Below are 18,426 nucleotides of genomic sequence, written 5' to 3' on the forward strand. Positions count from 1 at the left end.
ATAACAAAATCCACATTTTTTTGAGGAATGAAATTTTTTAGAGAAAACCTACATTAACAAACATAAATTTTTTTAGGAAATTAAACAATTTGGACAACTCTGAGCCAAAGGTGGAAGAAAATTTTTACTAAATTAATTTATTATCATAATGGTCACGTTTGCAAAATCTAGGTCTTAGCAAGTGTATACATGTAAATGCTTTAATGGGTTATTGATGAGTCTCAAACATCTCCCTCATTAACTAGCTGCATTCCTACCAGCATCAGTAAGTGTAACATCCGAAAATATGCATTCACAGAAAAAGAAAAAAGCATGACAGTTCAACTGATTTGTACTTAATTTACAATTCCACAAGCATGGCATATTTTCATATAAGCATATGTTAAACTACATCAATATACCATCGATTTAAAGAATTTAAGAAATGACGGAATCCAAATGTTAGTAAACCCTCAACTTAAAAATCATATTTTGTCCTACCACTTTTTAGGATAAGGCACATCATGTCAGAGAAGTCATCAGGAGAAGACGACGAATTGAAGAAGTTCCAAGCTTCAAGCATTAGCCGTTTTCTTGAACCCTTGAAATGAATGATCTGCAAAGAGTCAAACACCATGAGTTGCAGAAGCTGTGTGCATTTCAGAAATCAAAAGACATTCATGGTTAATTGCAGCCTGTAACAGAGAAATCACAATGATGATACCAATGATTGTCATAAAAGTGACAAGTTTCGTAACCATGCAGCCTTCAGTAACGTTGATGTTCAGAATATCAAGATATGAACATGCACAACAAAAAACATGAGAGACAAGATCTTTCCATGACTAACAAAAGTTCAGAAAGAAAAAAAAGTGAAGAAAACTTGGGCCATTTTTATCCAAGTCATTTCGGTTGCTAGAGAACATGGTTTTGCTGTTTGGATTGTAGAGAATAGTAATCAAAAGTATTTAACCACCTTGGCATATGAGGGTAAGATTTGTACATAAATGACCCAGCATAATCTCTCTCTCTCTCTCTCTCTCTCTCTCTCTCTCTCTCTCTCTCTCTCTCTCTCTCTCTCTCTCTCTCTCTCTCTCTCTCTACGCAAGCATAAAATAGTACATAGCATATTGGCTTACAAGTTGACAATGTGGAGAAACAGTTTCACCAAAAGAAAATAATACATAGCATATTGGCTTACAAGATGAAAACACGGAGAAACAATTTCACCAAAAGCTGGGTCCTGATCTAATGGTAAAAGAATAAGCAATGGTTCATCTGAATGAATAAAAAAATCCTAGGCCTTGAAAACCAGGCTTTAGAGGCCAAACCAGGTCATGTATTTGTTTGGCCACAAAGAACCTGCTTTTCATGAATCGGGATTTAACCAAAACCTGGTTTATGGAGAACCTAGAAGGCCCTTTACACCTCCTAACCAGTTTTAATCAGGGTCTAACCCCCAACTCAAACTCCAAAATCCCACCTTAAAAAAAAAGATTTGGCTAGCCATTTAGAGATATGGGAGTTGATGTTTCAAAACCATCAAAGTTGTGTTGCGATAAGAGCACCATATATATTGTTACCAATCATACCTTCCACGAACAAACCAAGCACATTGAGATGAATTGTCACTACTTTTGAGAGTACTTGAAGGGGAACTATTGAGTTACCTTAAGTTACATCTGGTATCAAATCGTGCATTATTTCACCAAAGCCCTACCTTTACCATGATTTTTTTTCCTTCTTAGCGAACTTTTGGTGATTTCACCGTAAGTTTGAGGGGGAGTGTTTAATATATATATATATATATATATATATATATATATATATATATATATATATAGAGAGAGAGAGAGAGAGAGAGAGAGAGATACATATATATTCAATATATATGTCTCCGTGTCTACCTAGATATATATATTTATTTTGTAATACCCACTAGGGGTAAAATAGTCATTTCCTTGTAACACGCATATTCATTTTTTAATATGCTTTTTTCTTTTTTTCTTCTTTTTCTTTTTTATTTTTCCTTTTTACTTTTTCCTTTTTTCATCATTGGAGGGGTCCCACCATAGAGTCCTTGGACCCCTCCAACGGTCATAAATATGACCGTTGGAGGAGCTCCAACGACTCTATGGGAGCCCCTCCTTGGGTCCCATTTTGTGCGCAAATAAGGGGCATTGCCCCATGTATTTTTTAAGCTTCTTAAAGCTTTTCTCTATGAAAGTTCTTATATTTTAGCTCTCTTTCTTATTTTTATTGTTGTTGCCACTTTGTGGCTTGTATTCTTGCTCATTAGTGGCCTATTGCTTGTGTATTTTCTAGTCACTTTGTGACATTATCTTTCCGCTCTAGTGTTTCGTGACATGGTATCAAAGCTTTGGTTGTGAAAGTACCATTGGAGTACTCCCCTCAAGCGTGAAGTAATTTTTATCACTCTTTTTGTTGCTCTTCATCAATCTCCTCCACAATGGCCAACAAAGACTCAAAGATTGATCTTTCATTCAAGTTGAATAGAACAAATTATAGGATGTGGGCGGCCGCCATAGATATAATCTTAAAGGTAAAAAAAATTGGGGTTATGTGTGTAGAACCATTCCGGAACCACAATTAAAGCTCACAAAGAATGAGGAAAATAAAGAGAAGGCCTTGAATGAAGTAGAGAAGGCCAAAGCTATTCAAGAATACCAATCTAAAATGAAAGATTGGGAAAGCGAGCATACCAAGATATTGTCATGGTTCATGAACAATGTGGAGCTCAAAATATGCGTCAATCTTGCAAAATTCAAGAAGGCAAATGAAGCTTGATTTTTTATAAAAAGTATGTACACTCAAAAAGACCTTGCTAGGCATTTCTTTTTGCAAGAAAAAATAAGAGAAACTAAACAAGGAGACATGAGTATTAGAGACTACTATAGTGTTTTATCCTCATTATGGGATAAATTTGCCCTTCTCGAACCACAATGGGAAGGAAGTACTATTATCATGAGGCAAGAGCAAATGGAAAGAGAGATTTTTTCAATTTATTCATGGGCTCCGTCCCGAGTTTGAATAGTTAAGAGGGTCCCTTCTTCATAGGGCTTCTACCCCTCTTAGTAAAATATTAGCTGATTTGTGCCAAGAAGAAACTCGCTTGGCTTTAAAAAAAGATATTGATAAGGTACATGCGGTATCAAGATCGGAAAACAATGTGAGGACATATAAACTGCCTCACTTTTGGAAAAATAACAATGGTGGTGAAAGAAAAATTGTTTGTCACCATTGTAATGAACCGAGTCATGTTCGACCGGATTGTTCTAAGCTCAAAATAAAGGTGGCTTCCGTTGGAGAGACTCCTAGCAATTCAAGCAAAGAATCAAAAAAAGATGGAGATAAAAAAGACTTTATTGCAGAACTTACCGAAACTCTCCAACAATTCATGAGAATCAATTCTTCCACACCTTCCACCTCCAGTGACGCAATCTCATCAATTCCAGGTATGTCCTATTGGATTCTTGACTCGGGTGCCTCTTTCCATATGACTCTGAATGCATCTCTTTTATCAAAACCAAGTCTCAATACTTTTATCATTTGTTTCCACCGTCGATAGAACATCATTAGATGTTGAAGGAATAGAAAACCTTGAAAAAGTTTATGGTCAAAACAAAAAAATTCATATTCCAAAAATAAGAATTATTCAAAAACTCAATTTAAATATTTTTTTGGTCTCTCAATGTTAAAATATATATATATATATATATATATATATATACTTATATATATATACATCCGTATATATATAAGTATATATATATACATATATGTATATATATACTATTTCTCATTTAGATAAATACCCGATAGGGGTATTCTTGTAAAATCACATATGTATCTTTTTCTTTTTTATTTTTTCTCTTTTTTCTCTTTTTTCCTTTTTCTTTTTTTTCTTTATTTTTCCTTTTTGTAATGACCACAAGGGGGGCCCACACTTGTAGTCGTTGGGGCTCCAACGGTCAGATTTCTGACCGTTGGGGCTCCCAACGACTACAAGGGAGCCCCCCTTGTGGTTCCTTTTAGTGCTTCCCTCCTCTATAAATAGAGGAGGTCTTTCCTTCTTAAATGTATGGGTTTTTACACCCTTCTCTTCCTTTCTTCAATAAATCCAACTTATGACTTTAAGTCATTTCCTATATTTGTGAGTTTTTGTGTGTGCACATTTGGTGTTTGTGTTCTTGGCTCTTGTAGTCACTCTTAAGGAGTGACTTTTGCTCTATTGGTGCTTTCGCCTCTTTTCATTACATGGTATCAGAGCTCGGTTGGTGATTGGGCTTCTCTTTTGACATCTTGGAAAGCGTGCCTCTCAAAGTTTTGAAGAAAGGAAGTATATTTGGTGCCGATGGAACGTGACTCTAAAGTGGAGCTCTCTTTCAAGCTAAATGGGTCCAACTATCTCATGTGGGCCTCCGCTATGGAAAATCATCTTAGAGGTAAGAAACTTTGGGGTTTTGTTATGGGGACTACTCCCGAACCCTCTCTTGTTCTTACCAAAATTGAAAATGAAGTTGAAAAGGCTTTAGATGGCGATGAGCGCATCAAAGCCATTAATGAACATCAATCCAAAATCGAGGATTGGGAAAGCAACCATGCTAAAATCTTGGCATGGTTTATGAACAACGTAGATCTTAAAAATTGTGTCAATATTGCCAAGTTTAGAAGAGCCAATGAGGCTTGGTTTTTTCTTAAGGGTATGTATACCCAAAAGGATCTTGCTCGGCAATTCTTTTGCCAAGAAAAAATTCGTTCCACCAAACAAATGGATATGAGTGTCCGGGACTATTTTAGCTCTCTAACTCCTCTTTGGGATGAGCTTGCCCTTCTTGAGCCCAAATGGGTTGCTCCAAAAGACATTGAACTAAGAAGGGAACAAATTGAAAAGGAGCACTTTTTTCAATTCCTTCATGGACTTCGCCCGGAATTTGAACAAGTGAGGGCATCTCTTCTCCATAGAAGCAAAGCCCTACCTATTGAAGATGCTCTTGCCGAGGTATGTCAAGAAGAAACTCGACTTGGCTTGAGCATTAGGAATGATGAAGTTTTGGCCGTTAATAGGCCCGGATCAAATGTTAAAGCATATAGACCTCCCCACTTTAACAAAAATATCAATGGGCCTAGAAGGGGAATAATATGCCATTATTGTAATGAACCGGGTCACATTAGACCGGCTTGTCCAAAACTCAAAGGAAAAGTTGTCGTGGTTGGGGAAACTTCTCCAAAGAAGGAAGAAAGTACCAAAGAAGGAGATATCAAAGAAACTCTAAATCACATCTCCGAAGTTCTTCAACATCTTCTCAAGACTTCTCCTTCAACATCCGGGGCCGCCATTGCCTACTCTTCATCTCCTCCAGGTATGTGGATACTAGACTCCGGTGCTTCTTTTCATATGACATCTCATAAAAATTCTCTTTCAAATATTTTTTCCGAACCTATATCTTCTTGTGTTTCAACGGCCGATGGTACATCACTAAAAATTGAAAGTATTGGATCTCTTGATTTTAAAAACTTCTTTGTTCCTAAAGTAAGAATCGTTCCTAAAATAAATTTAAATCTTTTTTCCGTATCTCAGATCACCGATCATGGATGCCAAGTCTCTTTCTCACCTAAGGATTGCACCGTGCAGGATCTCCAGCCAGGGAAGCTGATTGGGCAAGGCCATAGAAGGGGTGACCTCTACTTTATGGATTTTTTGACTCTCCCATCTAAGGCATCATGAAATCTTGTAAAAGACAAAAGTATTGGAATATGGCATGAGAGACTTGGCCATCCAAATTTTGTAAAAATGTCTCTTTTTCCGTTTTTGAACAATACTTGTAAAGACAATCACATGACTTGTAAAGATTGCATTTTTGGGAAATCTAAAGCTATTCCATTTCCACAAAGAAGTTACTTTACCACTCGGCCATTTGAACTTATTCATTCCGATGTGTGGGGACCTTCCCCTATTTTGTCTAAAGGAGGTTTTTCGTATTATGTGGTATTTATTGATGATTTTACTCGATTCACGTGGATTTACTTCCTAAGTCGCAAATCCGAAGTTTTCTCCTTCTTTAAAGAATTTCATGCAATGGTCAAAAACCAATTTTTGGGAAATTTATCTATTCTTAGATCCGATTCGGGAGGCGAATATATGTCCAATGATTTTCAAAACTATTTAAAAGAAAATGGAATTTTCCACCAACGTTCTTGTCCCAACACTCCACAACAAAATGGACTTGCAGAAAGAAAGCATAGGCACATAATAGAGACTACAAGAACGTTATTAATCTCAAGAAACATTCCAAAATCCTTTTGGGCCGAAGCGGTTCTAACCTCTACATATCTTATCAATAGAACCCCTTCGTCCTCTTTAAAAAATCTTTCTCCATTTGAAAAACTTTACAATATGTCTCTCGATTACAAAAGGCTAAGAATTTTTGGATGTAAATGTTTTGTTTTAACTCACAAGAATGATAAACTTTCCCCTAGGGCTATTGAATGTATTTTTTTGGGATATGGCGAAAAACAAAAAGGGTATAGATGTTTTGACATACTTAAAAATAAGCTTTATATCTCTAAAGATATCACATTCCTTGAAGAGTAAAGTGGTTTTTCGCACCAACCGAATGAAAATATTGATTATTCATTCTTATTTGACTTATTGCCTAAAGAAAACATCATAGATGATCATATTGATTCTAATGAATCTCTTAGTGAAGATCTTGTTGAACATCCAAACGATGATCAAATCAAAACTTTGAAGAAAATGTTTCAAGACAAATTCAAGTCTACTCTAGAAGGAATGAAAGGAATCCTCCTTGTGCCCTTGAAAAATTTTCCCAAAATGAGTTCACCGAAGAGAATTCTCAAAGAAGATCAAATCGGATTTCCAAAATACCAAATAGATTTGTTTCTTATGATTCTTTTTCGCCTAACTTTCGAGCATGCCTTCTTGCTCTTCACTCTTTTCATGAACCATCTCATTACAATGATGCTAAGCAATATGCTCATTGGAATGAAGCTATGCAACTTGAACTTAATGCTCTTAAAAAGGCACAAACTTGGGAAATCATTGATCCTCCCAATGGCAAGAAACCCATCGGATGTAGATGGGTTTTTAAAGTAAAAACTAAGAGTGATGGTTCATTGGAAAGGTATAAGGCTAGGTTGGTAGCCAAAGGATATGCCCAAGAGTATGGGGTAGATTATGATGAAACCTTTGCCCCCGTTGCTCGAATGACTAGTGTTCGAGCTCTTATTGCTATAGCCGCAGTTAAAAAATGGCCAATTTTTCAACTTGATGTTAAAAATGCCTTTTTGAATGGTAATTTAAATGAAGAAGTGTATATGGAACCATCTCCAGGTATGGATTTAAATGGAAAAATTTTGAAATTAAAAAAGGCTTTATATGGTCTTAAGCAAACACCTAAGGCTTGGTATGATAGGTTTAGTAACGTATTAATAAATTTAGGATTTTCTTCTTGTTATACTGACACTGCTCTTTTTGTGAAAAGAACAGGTGACTCCATTATTATGCTTCTGCTGTATGTTGATGATATGATCATCACTGGGAATGATAAAAAGGGAGTAAATGATGTTAAGTCTATGCTAAAAGATACCTTTGATATGTCTGACCTTGGTTATTTGCGATATTTTTTAGGTATTGAAGTGGCTTATTCCGAACGTGGATACATCTTATCTCAGATGAAGTTAGCTGCTGAAATTTGTACCAAATCAGGAATATCTGATGAAAAGAAAGTTGAGACTCCCGAAGTTATCAATGCAAAACTTAGACTTGAAGATGGTGTTCTTCTTGAAGATCCAACTCCCTACCGTCAATTAATTGGATCCCTCACTTATCTATCCATCACCCGTCCTGACATAGCTCATGCGGTTCATGCAGCAAGCCAGTTCCAGCACGCACCTACCACGGTTCATATGGCGGCCGTAATGAGAATTGTGCGATATATCAAAAACACCATCTCAAAGGGACTCTTCTTATCCTCTTCCTCATCTCTTGAATTGACTGCTTTTACTGATGCTGACTGGGGAGGCAATCCCAATGATCGAATCTCAATTACGGGTCTTTGTATCTTTTTAGGTGAATCTCTCATCTCGTGGAGATGCAAGAAGCAGCAGAAAGTCTCCTTATCATCTACTGAAGCTGAGTATCGGGCTATGGCGATGACAACTATGGAAATCGTATGGCTCAGAAGTCTCCTTGCTGACATGGGCGTCCTCATTTCCACTCCTACCAAGCTCTGCTGTGATAACAAAAGTGCGATATACATTGCCAGCAATCACACCTTTCATGAACGGACAAAGCATATCGAGATGGATTACCATTATGTTCGAGACGAATATCTCAGAGGGACTATCTCATTACCATATGTTACTTCAGAATATCAGCTGGCTGACTTTTTCACCAAAGCGCTTCCAACTCCACGATTTATGTTCCTCCTTAGCAAACTTTCGATCTTCTCCCCATAAAGTTTGAGGGGGCGTGTTAATATATATATATATATATATATATATATATATATATATATATATATATATATATATATATATATATATATATATATATATACTTATATATATATATATATACATTCGTATATATATAAGTATATATATATATACATATATGTATATATATACTATTTCTCATTTAGATAAATACCCGATAGGGGTATTCTTGTAAAATCACATATGTATCTTTTTCTTTTTTATTTTTTCTCTTTTTTCTCTTTTTTCCTTTTTCTTTTTTTTCTTTATTTTTCCTTTTTGTAATGACCACAAGGGGGCCCCACACTTGTAGTCGTTGGGGCTCCAACGGTCAGATTTCTGACCGTTGGGGCTCCCAACGACTACAAGGGAGCCCCCCTTGTGGTTCCTTTTAGTGCTTCCCTCCTCTATAAATAGCGGAGGTCTTTCCTTCTTAAATGTATGGGTTTTTACACCCTTCTCTTCCTTTCTTCAATAAATCCAACTTATGACTTTAAGTCATTTCCTATATTTGTGAGTTTTTGTGTGTGCACATTTGGTGTTTGTGTTCTTGGCTCTTGTAGTCACTCTTAAGGAGTGACTTTTGCTCTATTGGTGCTTCCGTCTCTTTTCATTACACTCAAATCACTGATTTTGGATGTAATGTCTCTTTTTCACCAACCCATTGCTATGTGCAGGATCTCCGGTCTGAAAAGCGGATTGGACAAGGCCATAGAAGAGAAGATCTATATTACATGGATTTTTTGTTTTTGCCATCCAAATCTTTTTGTAATTATGTTCAATCTAAAGATATTAAGACTTGGCATAAAAGACTTGGTCATCCTAGTATTTTCAAGTTGTCTTTCCATTCTTGGAAAAAAATTGTAATGAAAAAATATTTACTTGCAATGATTGTATCCTTGAAAAAATACATTTGCTTCCGTATTCACATAGTAATTTTGTTTCCAAAAGACCACTTGAACTAGTGTATTCCGATGTATGGGAACGGGCACCCGTTATGTCCAAAGGAGGTTATTCATATTATGTTGTCTTTGTTAATGACTTTATTAGATATACATGGGTGTATTTTATTAAAAACAAATCCGATGTCTTCTCTAATTTTAAAGAATTTCATGTTCTTATTCAAAATCAATTTCAAAACAACATAGCTATTTTTAGATCTAATTCTGAATGAGAATGCATGTCAAAAGAATTTCAAACTATCTTAAACTAAACGGCATTATACATCAAAGATCTTGTCCAAAAACTCCTCAACAAAATGGACTTGTCGAGAAGAAACATAGGCATCTCATTGAAACAACAAGAACTCTTTTCGTTTCTAAAAATGTTTCAAAAAATTTTTGGGCCGAAGCTATTATTACCGCAACTTATCTTATAAATCGTATGCCTTCCTCCTCTTTAAAAAATGTTTTCTCTTTCAAAAAATTATTCAAAATATCTTCAGATTTTAAAAGATTGAATTTTTTTTTGTAAATGCTTTGTTATTTTTCAAGGACAAGATAAATTATCACCAAAAGCTCTTGAATGTGCTTTTATTGGCTATGGTGAAAATAAAAAAGGTTATAGGTGTTATGATATACAAAACAATAAACTTTATGTCTCAAGAAATGTAACTTTTCTTGAAGAACAAATGGTTTTGAAATTCAAAAATCTAAAGAAGAAGTTGATTACTCTTTTCTATTTGACTTAGTACCTAGAACTAAGTCTACAAGTGATCTAATTTGTGATCATAGTTGTAATGACAATTCACATAAAATGTTGATTTGTCACATATAATTGATAATCCTCGCAATGAGGATTCTAATGATATTCATGTATATACTCGGCATGAGGGGAATGAACATCAAAATGCTTTCAATAGATACTCTCAAGATCTCTCCTTAGAAGATCGAGTTGAAGAAACCCAACTTAGACGATCCTTTAGAAATAGTAGACCTCAAAAATTTGTGTCATATGACTTTTTTTCTACGACATATAGAACTTGTCTAATGATGATACATTCCTATCATGAGCCTTTCAATTTTAAAGAAGCTAGGCAACATCCACATTGGATTGATGCTATGAAACTTGAGCTAGAAGCTCTTAACAAGGCAAACACTTCGACCATTGTAAGTCAACCATTAGGAAAAAAGGCTATTGGATGTAGATGGGTATATAAGGTCAAAACTAAAAGCGATGAAACCTTAGAAAGATACAAAGTTAGGTTAGTTGCTAAAGGATACGTCCAAGAATATGGAATCGATTATGAGAAAACTTTTGCTTCGATAGCTAGGATGACTAGTGTACCAACCTTGATCGCTTTAACATCTATTAAACAATGGCCTATCTATCAACTTGATGTTAAAAATACCTTTTTAAATGGAAATTTTTGTGAATAAGTGTTTATGGATCCTCCGTCGGGTCTTGAGATTGGTAAAGGAAACGTTATAAAACTTAACAAAGCTTTTTATGGTCTCAAACAAACTCTAAAAGCTTGGTATGATTTATTTGGCAAAGTAGTTTTTGCTAATGGTTTTTCCTCTTGTTATACTGATACTGCTTTATTTGTTAAGACTACAGAAGATCGCATAACTATCTTATTGTTATATGTTGATGATATGATCATCACTGAAAACGATAAAAAAGGCATTGAGCTTATTAAAAATATTCTCAAAAAAAAAAATTGATATGTCTGATCTTGGTTTTTTAAGGTATTTTTTAGAGATTGAAGTTGCATACTCTCCTAGGAGGTATATTTTATCTCAGATGAAGCTTGCATCAGACATTATTACTCGGTTTGGATTAACTAATGACAAGAAAGTGGAGACTCCAGAAGTAATCAATGCTAAGATGAGAGTCAATGATGTAACTCCTTTAGCAGATCCCACTCCTTATCATCAGCTGATTGGTTCACTCATATATTTGTCTATCACCAGGCCAGATATTACTCATGTTGTTCACAGTACAAGTCAATTTCAGACTGCTCCTACTTCAATTCACATGGCGGTCGTTATGAGGATTATCAGATATTTAAAGGAAACCATAACAAAAGAACTATTCTTATCATCCTCTTCATGTCTTAATTTACTTGCTTATACTGACTCTGATTGGGGGGTAACCCCGATGATTGTATTTCTACAACAGGTTATTGTGCTTTTCTTGGAGAGTCACTAATTTCTTGAAGATATAAGAAACAACAGAAAGTTTTTCTTTCTTCCATGGAGGTTGAGTACCGAGCGATGACCACCACTACCACTGAACTTGTCTGGTTGAGAAGTTTGCTCAAAGATATAGGCGTTTTTTTCTCTACTCCTTTGAAGCTGTAATGAAATAACGAGATATATTTTCATTGCTAGCAACCGCACCTTCCATGAATAAACAAAGCACATAGAGATGGATTACTACTATATTCGCGACAAATTCTTATGGGGTACCATTCAACTACCCTATGTTACTTCTGAGTATCAACTAGCGGACTTCTTCACCAAAGCTTTGTCATCGCCTCACATCTACTTTCTCCTTAGCAAACTCTCGGTGATCTCACCATGTGTTTGAGGGGGGGTGTTTAATTGTATTGTAATATATATATATATATATATATAGAGAGAGAGAGAGAGAGAGACATATACATATATATTCAATATATATGTCTACGTGTCTACCTAGATATATATATTTATTTTGTAATACCCACTAGGGGTAAAATAGCTATTTCCTTTTAACACGCATATTCATTTTTTAATATGCTTTTTCCTTTTTTCCTTTTTTTTCTTTTTTTCCTTTTTTGTCTTTTTTATTTTTTCTTTTTACTTTTTTCATTTTTTCATCATTGGAGGGGTCCCACCATAGAGTCATTGGACCCCTCCAACAATCATAAATATGACTGTTGGAGGGGCTCCAACGACTCTATAGAAGCCCCTCCTTAGGTCCCATTTTGTGTATAAATAAGGGGCATTGGCCCATGTATTCTTTAAGCTTTTCTCTACGAAAGTTCTTATATTTTAGCTCTCTTTCTTAGTTTTATTGTTGTTGCCACTTTGTGGCTTGTTGTATTCTTGCCCATTAGTGGCCTATTGCTTGTGTGCTTGTGTATTTTCTAATCACTTTGTGACATTATCTTTCTGCTCTAATGTTTCGTGACAAGTCAATCATCGAACGATCGTCGAACATGCGGGACGTATTGATTTTATGCAAAATGACAAATTAGCAGAAGTCATGGACTACCGCTAAAGGTCTTAGTAGGAAAAAGACATTTAGTAGTGGTTTAGACCATCACTAAATGGTCCTTTTCTACTGAATTAGCGTGTGTTGCCAGTCGCTTAAAATATTAGTGGCGCACGCTTGTCCGATGTAACGTCAGACGGACTACCCAATTATATATATATATATATATATATATATATATATATATATATATATATATATATATATATATATATATATACACTATTTATGTATATATGTATGTATATTTAATGTATATATATGTATATGTATAATATATTTAAAATATATTTTTTTCTTTTTTTCTTTTTTTGCTTTATGGTTGTTGAATTAGCGATTAGGAGTTCAGCTAGTTAGACTAGCAGTTAGACACTTCCAACGGCTAGTGTGGTCTCCCTTTTTCCTCTATCATATGTGTTTAAATGGGTCAACCCATTATTATGCATGATTCATGAGAATTATTTGTCAATACAACAACAACTACGCCTTCATCCCAAAAGAATTATTTGTCAATAAAATATATATTTTTTATGCTGCTCTCTTGCTCTTTGCATAGTGCATTTGTATTGCCCTTAGTGGTGTGTGTTATTGGCTTGTAGCCTTGTATTCCTTCATTGTTATTAGATTACAGAATAAGGAATACCTAGTGTCTGATAGCATTTCCTCTAGGCAGAAGTTTAAAAGTCACTAGACATAGACGTGCATCGGTGCCTGTTCATGAGATTATTCAAGAATGTGTATGCTGCCTTTGATGATGCAACTTAGGCAAGGAGATGTTGGGAAATGTTTCAGTTATATTTATTTTACTTTTCTTGCATAGCATACTTATGCATTGTTTTTCTTGATTCATAAATAGACTTTCTGGGGTTTAGGGTGCATCCAAAATGATGAACTTCGCCTTTTGTAGCGGTGCTGACATAATGTGCATTTGAAGTTAGATGATTCAATGACTGAACACGAGTACATTTTCTTTAGAAATCTCCTATTGCTTGCATGATGGAAAATTGAAAATACTTTATTCTTCAAGAAACTTGAAATCACCACTAGTAGCATTGATTACAACCAAGAAGGAAGGAATCGTAGAGGGGTGGCAATTATATCAAAGAGATTCACATAATTGTATTTTGCAATGCGACCACCGAAAGCAAACTGCTGAAATTGTGTCTAATTGTTGCCTGGTAGAAATGTGGCTAGAAGGAATGCCCAAACCTCTAATGGAATTGTTCACCTGTTTACAGGTCATTGTTGGACATGACATCCTATTTTTGTTCCATGGTAGGAACACACACACACACACACACACACAGTTAATTATAATATGGCTACGGTACAGGGCCATGAAGCAACAAGTGGACAATGATCCCACTTTAGCTTAGTGACAAAAAACTGATAGGAGGGGTTTTACCCCATATATGTACGGCAAAGAGAGAGAGGACTAGCCGTTAGCCTAGTCCAATGGCTAACTAACTAGCCATTAGACCTAGCCTAACAGCTAGCTAACAATGACAAAAATACCCCTATAAAGGGGATAAAATACAGGAAATAAAAAAACAAAAAAAATACAAGAGATAAAATCCTAAATACACACACACACACACACACACACACACACACACACATATATATATATATATATATATATATATATATATATATATATATATATATACTACAAAGGTGTATATATAGGGAGTAGAGTAATGGCAGACGACAATAACGTCGAACGCGCTACAGCACGCCGCATGTATCAAAAAAGGTTTTTTAGCTATGTCACAGGGACTCTCCAACTAGGTGCCGCACCCGCGTCACACCCGCACCTGATGCGGTCAACCTGATCCTGGGTGCAGTCAACGCACCCAGGGTCATTTATGTTCAACTTTTGGACTTTATATATAATTTTTTATATTTTTGCCGCACCCCCGCACCCAAGTTTTTTTAAAGTGCCGCACCCCCGCACCTGCACCCGCACCCATGTGACATAGGTTTTTAGTGGTGGTCTTGGACCGCCACTAAAGACCTGAGTGGAAAAAACACTTTAGTGGCAGTCGCGACCGCCACTAAAGGGTGTTTTTCCCTTAACACGCACCTGCCGCTGATTGCGTGCGCGATCAGTGGCGGGCATGCATCCGACATACCAGTGGATGAGATGTCATCCACCGTTACTCCCATCCCTATATATATATATATTATATTATATGTATATACACATATATTTAACAACAACGTAGTACTCATGTGGCAATATTCTAATTATAAATAGCTGCTAATAGAGGGTGCCCCACAATAGGGATTGTATGGGCAACTTTCTGAGTCAGTACTTCCTCTCTTCTCTCCCCTTCTTCCTTAAATGGTATTAGAGCCAGCGGTTCATTGCAGGTTTACTTTTCTTTCAGTAAGCTATATCCATCGTGTTTTACTGTTTTAATAGTGTGCTTTCTCTTCTTCTCTGTTGTTCATCTTCTTTTCATTTCAGATTTCCTCTTTCTTCCTATCTTCCCTTATTTCTTCCTGGCTTTTGTTTTTCCTCAGATTTGATTAGAATATAGTTTACTGTTTCTAATCACTTCTGCTCCCTTTAGACTTTTCTCAGATCTGGTTAGAATACACTTGATTTTTCTAATCAGTTCTGTTTCCATTGTCAATCAATTTGGTTTGGTATTGATCCTGATCAGAGCACACTCGATGTCTCTGATGAGATCTGTTTCAATCCCGTCAGATCTGAATAATAGACTGATCAGAGTGCCAAAAGGTCTCTAACCTATGATCTTTAGATCTGATCAGGAGACTTGAACACAGTGAACATGTGCCTTTGATCAGATTCTTGATTAATCAAATCTGATTGATTAGTTTTTTCATTATTCCTATGTTCACATTGACCACAGCACAGTGCCTTATTACTCTTTTCTTTTTCTTTGTTAATGGGGAAAGTCTCTACAATAACATTGTTAACTAGACAATGCATTCAAACTTTCGAGAACCAAGCTTATTAAACATTACCGTGATTGAAGATTAACTGTATGCACATGGCCATACACAGGAAACTTCTACATGTAACAATAAACAGATAATATGAAACATGTACTTAGAAGATGCAAACCTTACCTTTACATCCACAGGCATTCCATGAAACTGCCCTGCACCTTCGGGCGGTGTCCAGTTGTAAATTAAACACGGTAAAAATAACACCACTGCTCCATGTATTTCATCCACAAAAGCTTCTGGTTTGGTAAATCTTTTAGAATCAAATGAAGGGTGGTCTTTTACAATCCAAGCAAGGGAAAGTTGATCTCCAAGCATGTAAGAAGCTTTAATAAATTTGGTCATATAAATCTTTAGTACTTCTTCCAGAAATGCCTTTGCCCTGAAATAAAAGACAAGATAAGAGCATGAATGACAACAGAAAATTGCATTACAAACGGATACAGGAAAAGACATTGTACACACATGAGAATTCCATCACGTGTGCCCCTTACTGCAATTACTCCTGAATTAAGAGGCTGATTTTTATTGTTCCGAAAAGTGAGAGCCAGATGAAATTGTGGATGGTTCTCAAATACACAACTAAGATCATCAACAATTGCCAAGTCTGAATCAGTGAAGATGAAATGTGAGATAAGTTTCTGCCCCTCAACTTCATCAAGCTTTGCTCCTAGAAAAGCCTGCAGAAAAGAATAATCAATAGCAGGGGGAAAGTATAGGTAATCACAATGGAAAATATCATAGCATACGAGAATTCCTCTAGTCATGTAGAACAGTTTGCCACTGAAATGAAACATGGAGTGCACAATCACAATGCCAACAAAGGGCTACACAAGTTGATCACAATATGGTCTCTAATGGACCGAATACAATCTCCCCGGGAACACAATAGAAATAAGAGTTTTTTTATATTCACAACTTACATACTAAAAAGCATACTTTACACTTTACAAATGGGCTCTATTTATAGAGCAATCCATACAACATAAAGGAGGAAACAGTCCAACGACTAGTTGGACTGCTTCCCAACAGTCAACAAGTTAAAAAAATTTAAAAAAAAAACAAAAATCAAAAGAAAAACAAAAAATAAACTAAAAGGAAAATAAAGAGTATAATACCGCCCCTATTGGACTATATATACACAAAGACCAAAATACCCCTGATATATATATATATATTAACACTCTCCCTCAAACTTACGGTGAGATCATCGAAAGCTTGTTAAGAAGAAACAAAAAAAAGAGGTAGAGGAAGAGCTTTGGTGAAGAAGTCCACAATCTTATACTCGAACTGAACATATGTTAAAGTAATCGTCCCCTTCAAGTATTCTTCTCGAATATAGTAGCAATCCATCACGATATGTTTTGTTCTTTCATGAAATGTATAGTTGCTGGCAATATATATGGCACTTTTGTTGTCGCAGCATAACTTTGAAGATTCTGAAATATCAACACCCATGTCTAAGAGTAAAGATTTCATCTACACGATCTCGGTTGTTGCAATAACCATTGCTCTATATTCAGCTTCTGTGAAGAATAAAGACACTTTCTATTGTTTTTTGCATTTTCAAGAAATGAGAGAATCACCTAAAAACACACAAAAACTTGTAAATGGTTTAAGGCCAGAATTTGAGTCAACCAAATCGGCCCTTTTATATCATAAAAAGATTCCTTCTATCGTTGATATTATAGAGGAACTGACTATAGAGGAAAATAGACTTAGAAAAAATACTCCAAAATCTGAAGATGATTTTGTTCTATCTGTGTGTCTAGACCGGAAAACTATGTGCATACTTATAGGCCGCCACATTTTGGTAGACAGAATGGTGACTTTGACAAAAGAAAAGTCATTTGCCACCATTGTCATGAGTCGGGGCACTATAGGCTTCAATGTCCAAAGTTAAAAAGAAAAGAAGAAAAGAGGGTTGCATCTGTTGAATCAGAATCAAAAGATCAAGATGCACTTGTATCTATGGCTCAATTAATGGAGATCCTTCAACCTCTTCTCAAGAGGGCATCCTCCTCAACTGAAGCCTCAATTGGAGCAGTTGTTGCATCTTTTTCGGATCCAGGTAACTGTAATGAAATGGTGGTCTTCAACAAATGCACAAATAACTCACAAACAAGTGTCTATTGGAGACACTACAAGCATGACCCTTGAAAGGGTATAAAAGGAAGAACACTTGAAAAATAAATAATACTTTATTCATGAACAAAATGCTTAAGAAGCATGGTTATTTACATTGAAAGGGTTCACCCCTATATATACAAAAAAGTGGAAGAGAGAGGAGAGCTCATTTTGAGCTCTCCAAAAGAGACGTTGGATTCCAACGTCTCTTAATATAGCTGTTGGACTACAGTCCAACAGCATTTATTATTATAGCTGTTGGACTATAGTCCAACAGCATTTATTATAGTTGTAGGACTACAGTCCAACAGCTATTTGCACAGTCAAGTTCCTGTTGGAACTTGACTGGATCAAATATCTAGTTTCTATTGAACTAGATGCTAAAAAAGAAAATAAAGAAAAATAATAAAAGAAAATATAATAATATTAAATAATATATATATATATTACAGTTTACATTTTAACACTCCCCCTCAAACTTACGGTACAATGAGCGAAAGTTTGTCTAAGAAGAAGTGAAATTTGGGAGCAGCGAGAGGCTTGGTGAAGAAGTCTGCTAATTGATATTCTGACGTAACATATGGCAGATCAATGGTTCCATGTAAGTATTCCTCTCTG

At 35.7% G+C, this 18,426-nt stretch overlaps 1 protein-coding gene across 1 annotated transcript in view; it reads right to left on the reverse strand.

The window, feature by feature from the left end:
• Nucleotides 1-305: 305 nt before the first annotated feature.
• Nucleotides 306-18,426, reverse strand: part of LOC149840860 (polyphosphatidylinositol phosphatase) — a 28,693-nt gene continuing 10,572 nt past the window's right edge. The window contains exons 5-7 of the mRNA XM_090004568.1: nt 16,147-16,361; nt 15,805-16,063; nt 306-595 (exon numbers count right to left, since the gene is read on the reverse strand). Coding sequence (XP_089860694.1) covers nt 458-595; nt 15,805-16,063; nt 16,147-16,361 — 612 coding nt within the window. The 3' untranslated portion in view covers nt 306-457. The remainder of the gene's footprint in view (nt 596-15,804; nt 16,064-16,146; nt 16,362-18,426) is intronic.

Source organism: Nuphar pumila, chromosome 4 (assembly GCF_984573655.1).
Source record: "Nuphar pumila chromosome 4, dmNupPumi1.hap1.1, whole genome shotgun sequence".
In the NCBI taxonomy this organism is placed as follows: Eukaryota; Viridiplantae; Streptophyta; class Magnoliopsida; order Nymphaeales; family Nymphaeaceae; genus Nuphar; species Nuphar pumila.